The 9,153-nt window shown below is 35.6% G+C and overlaps 1 protein-coding gene across 1 annotated transcript in view; it reads right to left on the reverse strand.

The window, feature by feature from the left end:
• Positions 1-468: 468 nt before the first annotated feature.
• LOC21385717 (serine/threonine-protein phosphatase 5) overlaps positions 469-9,153 on the reverse strand; it is a 9,270-nt gene continuing 585 nt past the window's right edge. Inside the window, exons 2-12 of the mRNA XM_024162466.1 lie at positions 8,924-9,093; positions 8,771-8,842; positions 7,821-7,971; positions 3,893-4,001; positions 3,684-3,801; positions 2,825-2,972; positions 2,187-2,435; positions 1,867-1,992; positions 1,631-1,731; positions 1,020-1,094; positions 469-894 (exon numbers count right to left, since the gene is read on the reverse strand). Coding sequence (XP_024018234.1) covers positions 835-894; positions 1,020-1,094; positions 1,631-1,731; positions 1,867-1,992; positions 2,187-2,435; positions 2,825-2,972; positions 3,684-3,801; positions 3,893-4,001; positions 7,821-7,971; positions 8,771-8,842; positions 8,924-9,093 — 1,379 coding nt within the window. The 3' untranslated portion in view covers positions 469-834. The remainder of the gene's footprint in view (positions 895-1,019; positions 1,095-1,630; positions 1,732-1,866; positions 1,993-2,186; positions 2,436-2,824; positions 2,973-3,683; positions 3,802-3,892; positions 4,002-7,820; positions 7,972-8,770; positions 8,843-8,923; positions 9,094-9,153) is intronic.

A 9,153-nucleotide genomic window follows, 5' to 3' on the forward strand; every position in this document is an offset into this window, starting at 1 on the left:
AACATATTCATATGTGCAATCCTGCATTATGACATTATATAGTTTTACTAGTTTTGAGATGTGTGCATGTCTATACTTGCTAGGCATTCGCTCATCAGTTTACTCGTGTTGTAGGTAACACAGGTAAACAACCAGCTATATAATAGTTCTGTTTGATGGACTGGCAGACGCAAGGTGGTGGAAATGTCATGGGTTCACGGGAGTGGTGTCTACTTCGTCCGCTTAGGAAAATTTCCACTGCAGAGAAATGTAATATAGAACACAAGTTGTGTATTCAATTTTAAGAAAGAGATGCTACAGTCTTAGTAAAGAACAACGGACTGTAATAAGTTAAGATAAGCTTTGGGGACAAATTTCATAACTGAAATCACAAAGTATTAGTAAGATGTATAATTAGAATAACAAAAAAACATGCTAGGAACCTGTTGAGAACCCGAGAGTTAGAAAAGAAAAAAAAATTCATTGTATATGGACGTAATATAAAGAGGTGATAGTCTAGTAACAAGTAATGGATTAAACTATAATTCGGCCTACTAGCAGTAGTATAAGGTTGGCGCCCCGCCGCCAGCCAACCTGACTTCCAGGGCAGCACAAGGGAAAACAATAACAAACGAAATGCAATAAATATCCTTGCTGACTGTGACTACAAGATAAATAAATGAATAGCATCTCTATGGATCACGATCACCACAAACACGAAACTGCATTTCTCCAAGTCCATCAGCGCTCTTTCAAGTCAACTTCCAAAGCGGGTTAGTGAATCCGCAGAAAATCTACGGCGCAACAACATAAAATACAGTTTTGGGAAGTCCTGGTCAGCCATGTAGATGTAGACTATTGAAATAGTCGGAGGAAGTTGTTCGCATATGCCATCGGCTTGACATCGGGGTGTGGCTACAGTTTCAAACGAAACATTCATGACATGTTACTTTAAAAGGAAATTTTGTGGCGTGAAAAATAAAATGGCATTTGGAGAAAATGTTGGGGAAAGTCCGCTTTTAACGGCAGGAGCAACCTACCACTGCTGAGAAGGTGACAATGTTAGGCTTCAAGTCAGGTGCCTCGAAACGAATAAAGGCACCTTTATTACCCATCTGCAAAGACAAGTTGCATGTCAACGTTAAACGTAAATTAGGCATGAGCTTAAAGGTTCGATCTTACAAAAATTAGTAAATAAAGAGCACACCAATTGCACCAATATCAACAAACTTCAGTTCACCTTCTAAGTTAGCATGCAATAGTATAACCTCGACAAATTAGGGGGCGTTTGGTAGAGGGATTCGTTCCCTGATTCGAATCATGATTCGTGGTTCGTTACAGTATTTTCTCTCACAAAAAATACACGTAAATCAAAAATGGTTCGAATCACATAGTTTGAATTCTCCAACCAAATGAACCCTTAATAACCTCAATTAAATAAATTTCTTGCCGGTCCCAACTTGAAAAACTCATTATCTCGGTTAATAAAATTTCCATGGTCCCAAGGGTATTAATTTATGGAGGTTAACTGTACTCCAATGTATGATACAGGTAGATAACTATTTCTTTGGCAATGTACAACTACCACTAAGAAAACTTGTTTTCTTTCAACAAAAAAAAAGGCATAGTAAAACGCTTGCCATCGATTTACCTGGTCACAGTAATTTGGCGCAGAAAATACAGTGATGAGTTTACCATCATGCTCAATCTCATAACCCTCATCCTTTACTTCATGAGAGCGCAAAACTAAATCTGTCATTGAGTAAATATGTGTTAAGTCAACGACTTGGAACATTGCAGGAAAATAATATATATATATATATATATATAAAAGAAACCATCAAATGACTTGAGATCAAGCAATAAGAACAAAAAAAGGAGACATACCTAAATTGTTGTCCTGCAAGAATCTCTTTGTTACATCAGCACCAAAAGAAAGGCCCACACCTCGTTTGCTTGGGCCTCTTCCCAATGAAGGTTGTGGATCACTCCACAGCAATTCACACATCAACCCTGAAGAAATCCGGATAAGTATAAAGCCCACCAGAAGAAATCAAGAAGAAAATACAGAATGCCTGTAAGATCATGTCATGTATGGATAACTTCACATGCATATCCGTTCTCTTTCAGATTCCACAGTATCACCACCTTTTTAAGTCTAGGAGTCTAGTCTACAACTAAGGAAAGGAAAAAATTGTCCTTCTTACCTTCCTCGGGAGGTTCGCAGAAACGATCAATTGCTCTAATATCAGAAAGTTTCACCCCATCAACACTAAAAAGACCTCCATGAACCACAAAAACCTTCTGATTTATTACATGAGCCAACGGTAAGCAACAGAAAACTTCTGCAAATAGTTCCACAAATGTTTCACTTAACTTCGAACGCACTTCACCTTCAAAACCATATATTTTGTTCATGCTCTTGCTCTCGTGATTTCCTCTAGCAAGGTGCATTGCTGAAAATTTTACAAACATGCTAATAAGTGCTGATGAAATTACAAGGTTAAAGAAAAATTTCGCAAACAAAGTTGAAATGTAATGATGGCGGGCACAAAAGTTATAAATGAAGGTGCACTCCAGAAGATGCCAAAAGAAAACAACTTGTCAATGTTGAAAAGGAACTTTATTTATGAAAATCAAGAACCGATAAATTTAAAAAATGAAATAAAAATACGTCAACAGTTGCACACTCTACTCCCCATGTAAGACCAGTAACAAGTTACATGGTTGTTAAGCAGCTACTAAAATCAGACAAAAATTGCTCAAAGAAGCAAAATATTGGTGGAACGCAGTACTAAGTTTGGGGGAAAAATGCTGACAAATGAAAAAGTCAAGAGGGGTTGACCTGACGGAGACATGCACTTGAACGCAAACAGTGTGAGGATGACCTCCAAAGAAAATGATCCTCTATCCACAAAGTCACCATTAAATAAATATGGATTCTCTTCTGAAGGAAGCCCATTCAGCTCAAAGATGTTGAGGAGGTCATAGAACTGCATTAAGAAGAGAACAGTTTTAAGTAATAAGCAGGAACCTAATATTGGAGTATTTCCTAGGAGCTCAGAGATAACGTAACACACACACACACACACACACACACACAAAAAGGAAAAAGGGGAGAAAATTCTGATACCCGAAGCACCGATAAAGAGTCAGTAAGCATAAAGTTTGCAAAAAAAAAAAAAAAATTTTGGCCAAACCAAAACCTGTGCCAACTCAAGACGCAATAGTGTAAATGACATATACTAGCATTGCAACCAAGTAACAGAAAATAAAATTAAAAATAAATAAATAAATAAGACATGTCAAATGACAGTCAAAACCCATGTGATCTGAATAATCTTTCAAACAAGTGACAAGAAGTTCCTATTCACTAAATATTAAGAGACTGGAAACTTCTGGTTGACAAGGTAGGATAGCTGGTTACGGAGCTCTCAAGTACTATTCGGTTTCAGGAGTGGAAGTATATTGTATACCTATCAACCCATGCAATTGTTACCATCCACCTCTACAGAATCAACCACACACTTATTACTATAACATCTCAGGCGTTCAATTCAATTCATTATCTTCCCTTGATTTTCCTATCAGCCCAGGCTTGCTCGCCCTTGTTTTTAAATAAAGCATTAGTTCCTTTTCAAAAAAGAATAATAATAATAAAATAAATCACTAGTTCCAAAATTTTAAGAGTTAAAAGAATTTACCTGACCATGCACATCACCACAAACAGTAAAGTGATTACCCTCTGGAACGGTTATATCAACAAGGGAAGGCAGAGCCCGCAACATTTCTCTTGTTTGCAAGACAATCTGGTATGCATATCTAAAGGTCGAAGAAAACCAAAATATAAAAAATAGACCGATTATCCATTTATAAGTAGGTATAACTACGAATACTCTTTTTGCCATTATACCGTTTGTGCAAGCTTTTTTGGTTCTTGAAATCCTCCGTCATTTTCTTCACAAAATCCAATGTTATAACATCTCCTCCAATTTTTGGACCTGAATATTGTGGCTCCACATCTGGATGTCAAAGAAAAAGAAATTTAACACTTAGGGGTTAAGAACCAAGTTATGAAGTTCCTTCATGAAAGGAAACTACAAAAACTTAACCAAGATCGCCAATTAGATAGAAAAAAGACTAAAAGATTCAACTAAACATGTAAGAACCAGATGCTTGGAGCATATAAACCTCATTCATAAAAGTAGAATCCTCAAGCAACATGCATTTTAAAAGCTGTTTAAATAAAGGCACTCAATCATACACGGATATTGCTCCTAGTCCAATGCGTAAAACACAAACAAGCATAAAACGGAGCTAGACCTCCATAAAGCTACACTTTCTTTAAATTAATAACGAGAAAATACATCGAAATCAACCACACTATATTAGCGTACTGGTACTCCATAAACTAATCCACTAGATTTGGAATTACTCCTAAATTTTGTTTCAGTGAGATTTACATTTGATTTGTTATTTTGATATTTTTCATATATTTAAAAATCATTTCCTAATCTAAAAACTGTAACTTATCCAAAGAATAGCATAGTTAAACACGAGCTTAAAAATAATACCAACTCTGACAAGAAAGAGAGAGAGAGACCAAAATCTCACAACTTAATCAGCTAAAGAAATCATCTTATGCTAGAGAACTCTATTGAAGAATGTCCTTAGAGAGAGAGAGAGAGAGAGAGAGAGAGAGAGAGAGAGACCAAAATCCCACAACTTAATGAGCTAAAGAAATCATCTTATGCTAGAGAACTCTATTGAAGAATGTCCTTTGCTCAATAATTGGTAATGACGCCAAAAATGATATCACCAAGAAATAACCTCAACGATGTAATGTTTGATCCTGTAAGCTTGAGGTTAAGTACCACGCCCAACAGGTCACACTACCCATCAGTATCAGAGAATGAATTTATTTCTTATTCAGTTCCTAGAATCTTAAAGCTTATTCAATATTGGAATGGATGAGAGTTACACATACGACTTGTTGCAAGCTCAAACCTAGGTCATGTACTTGACTTTTGGTATAGATACCACCCATGCAGCTAGACCACCACCACCAATAGCACCACCAATATTGTGGATACCACTACGGCTGCTGTTGTTCCCACTATCATCAACACCACTGCCACAACTGCTACTGCCACTGCCGCTACAGCCACTTCAGTGGACATTGATGATGGATTGGGTTCACCTCCTATGATACATTGTAAAAAATACTACAATTAAACTAATTAACTTTCAAGGTATAATACAATAAATACAACACTGATGCTCAGAAATGATCAATGAATTAATCAGTCTTCATAGGCAAAATCCAGGCTGCTTAACGCATACCTTAGAGTTAGAGACATAAACTTCTTGCCTAAAAGATCAAAATATCTAAGATCATGGGAACAATCTCAGGAAGAGGATGGACAAATGACAATTTTATTCTATTGAACCTTCATGTAGCGTTGACAGTGGATATCTAATCAGCTACAATCTACCTAAAAAATTCCCATACTCGCATGTGTTAGGAATACAGAGGCAAACACATTAAAGTTGCATATTTTCTCTCCAGTATGGGAATACGCTAATAGATGTGAGCTGAATTCTAATCAAGACTATCCACCTTCCATAGTTTTATGATCACTGATTTTCTGTTTTTTTTTTTTTTTAAGGAACACTTGATTCTTTTGACCATGCAAAAGAACTACATTTGGGCAAAAAGTAACGCTAGGAATGCCAAATTAATGCACCACTTTATTAAGTGATTTGGCAATTCTGTGGCCACACAATTAAACTCTACTATCCCTACTTAAAGAAAGTGTTGCCAGCTTTGAAAACTACAGTGGCCCATCAATTGGTCCATGAGTATGGCATCCATTACACTAATCTTTGAGAAAATGGAGGGCTACAGAAAGGTAACAATAAATTCATGATTAAACCTTAAAAATCAATAAAGTCGATACTAGGTATTTGCGTGTCATTTACATAGATTTCTTTTTTAAAGATGACTAATCCAGTTATTAGGAATTGCACTCTACTGAAGTATAAAATCTCAAAATCTACAAAGGCCTACTCGCTACAAACTACCAAACTATAAAGTTCCCATCCTCACCAACCAAGTCTATAACCTAATTTCTTTACACGATGTTCTCACGTTTCAACAAGTGTGAGTATTTTGAATCAAATACATGAAGGAATTGGTGCATCCGAACCAGGAACATTCTTATTATCGCAGAAAGAAATAACAAAATTACTCAATCTTCCAACCCAAAAACGACAAGTTGAGGCCTCGTTCATTTCACCGATTCGGTTTTCAGTAATATGTTTCTACAATTAAAAGTTCTCAAAAAAATGACTAATCCAGTTATTAGGAATTGCACTCTACTGAAGTATAAATTCTCAAAATCTACAAAGGCCTACTCACTACAAACTACCAAACTATAAAGTTCCCATCCTCACCAACCAAGTCTATAACCTAATTGCTTTACACGATGTTCTCATGTTTCAACAAGTGTGAGTATTTTGAATCAAATACAGGACAGGAAGGAAGCATCCGAACCAGGACATTCTTATTATCGCATTATTGCAGAAGGAAATAACAAAATTACTCAATCTTCCAACCCAAAAACGACAAGTTGAGGCCTCGTTCATTTCACCAATTCGAGTTTTCAGTTTTATGTTTTTATAATTAAAAGTTCTCAGAAAATGTCACATTTAACTTTTTCTGCTACAGTTAAAAGCTCTCAGAAAATGTCACATCTCAGCTCGAATTGAAAACTTGAATCCGCAAAGCGAACAAGGCCTGAATGTGTATGTTATTTTGTAATGATCAAATCAATATTATTTCAAATCTTGATGGCATTGTTAACCTAATGAAGCTGAAATCCATAAATAGCTAACCTCCCAACTAAATACTCAAAATTGGTTTTCCTTAAAGGGCTAGTTACACTATTACATACTTAAGATTGAAACCCCATGCTTAACAAGTCACGTTACCTATATACTGTTTTGACTTTCCCAATCATGTCACCTATCAAAGGTTTATACTTTGAAATTCAAAATCTTAAACCAGTAGGATTGTGCAATTTGCCAACCCCCAAAAATTTCTATTTTTGAATATATATAGTGTCAAAAGAATAAAAGTGCTGCAGACACCAATCAAAGGTTGACATGTGGATACCTCCAATAATGACACGTAGAACCCCTAAAACAACAAAATAGAGTGAGTGTTAGGGATATTATGAGAACTTAGCAAGACTCACGAGTCTATCCATAAGCTCATCAGCATTATCGTGGGAGCACTTTTATTTTGTCAGAAAAGGTCTTAACATCAGGTCTAGCCTCTCATCATAGGTTGACATAAACTGTAATTGAGTTCTATGAATCTAGCCACAAGTGACATAAACCCCCTAGCTAAGATACTATAGCGCTAACAGACGAGATAGCAATGACTCAAGCAATCACATCAGACATGCATTGAGTAAGGCTCATGAACAAATCATAGTTTAAGCTAGACCTTTAAGCAGAGGGTTTTGATTGACAAACTTGCTGATTCGGATCATACTATGCAATATGCATCTTACTATGTCTTAAAGCATCAGATACATACAATCAAGACAAGCATGAATTATGAGCATATTATATCAAGAACAACAAATTCAGACAGAATGAGCAGAAACATTGTTTGAGTATATGGCCAGTCGACTACAAAATTTTGGAAAAGAAAGTTAACAAAACCAGAAAATGTTTATATGTAAAAGAAAATAAACCTAAATAACAACACGTGTAACAATACTTAATAATAAAAATGGAAGGACATTAAAATATGAAGCAATTAGTAATACCTATAGTACGATAGTCAATAGACTCCACAATGGAACGCCTTTGAGACACTGGTACAGCAATTGCTTCTTCAAATTTAAGTTTCTTTACTACTTTCTCGCATTCTTTCAGCTTTCTGGCAGCATCAGGGTCATTTGGACAGAGTCTCTTGACCTATTTTAGATTAAAAAAAAGAATAAATTAAATGCTAGTGTAACACAAAGATGAAATAGAATTTTTTTTAAAAAAAACATGAAATAGCAAGGTTAAAATCCTAATTGAAATGGGATACCCAATTTCCTAAACTATCCTCCCTCAATTATGTCCTTGAATCGTGCTTTAATTACGTGCATACGGTTATTTTGTAGTCATTACCACTTTATGTTCAGTCCTAAAAACAAAGTGAACACCTCGGAACCTTAACTCAATTTCAATTTGATTTCTACTTCAATTCCACTAGAACTTAATTTCAAATCCTTTCATTACACATTTCTAAATGTGCCAAAGATTAAAAGGAATATCAGTTAATTTCTGGTACTAAGCAACCCATGAAGAAACCTAGAACTTAACCCAAACCCAAAGGAACTATAGTTCCTCATGTAAATCTTCAAAAAAACCTCTTAGTCCTTCCAAACAATTACACTCAAACCCAATCCAGTTAACATAAAATTCACTTGCATATGCAAGTCAAGAATCCCATGCCACATTGTGCAACTTCAAAAACTTCTAGATATTGGATATTGCAAAAAACTAGAAATAGGTAAACATAGGAACACACTATCAATAGACGGCAAGCATGGTATCTTTGGCCAACCAAGTCAAAAATCCAGATTGAGAACATCCTCATAATTGAACTATACATAATGCTCGATTTGTTTAATTATTTAAGAAAAAACATTTAGCTCCTCTACCGATGAACATTAAACAACTTTCCCTTTAAATCTATCAAACAAAAACAAAAGGGAAAAAACACCTGCTGAAAATCCTTGAGAGCTTCTTTGAATTTCCCCATAGCAAGATGAGCAGCACCTCTCCTGTAATAACCCTGTATTACAATAAAATTATTAGAAGGTGATCAAGGATAATTACATGCAGAATAACCATGAACTCAGAATGGAAATCATACCTTTGAATATTTAGGATCAACTTCAATAGCCTCTGAAGCATCCTGTATGGCACTACCATATTCCTCTAGTTTAAGGTGAGCAAATGAACGGTTCGCCCAATATACAGCATTCCGACTGTTTAATTCAATTGCTTGTGTGTACAACTCAATAGCTTGAGCATATTTATGAGCTGAAAGCAAATTGACAACATTAGCACACACAGCTGAAAACATAAAACTACATAACATAG

This window comes from Morus notabilis, unplaced genomic scaffold (genome assembly GCF_000414095.1).
Source record: "Morus notabilis unplaced genomic scaffold, ASM41409v2 Scaffold1010, whole genome shotgun sequence".
In the NCBI taxonomy this organism is placed as follows: Eukaryota; Viridiplantae; Streptophyta; class Magnoliopsida; order Rosales; family Moraceae; genus Morus; species Morus notabilis.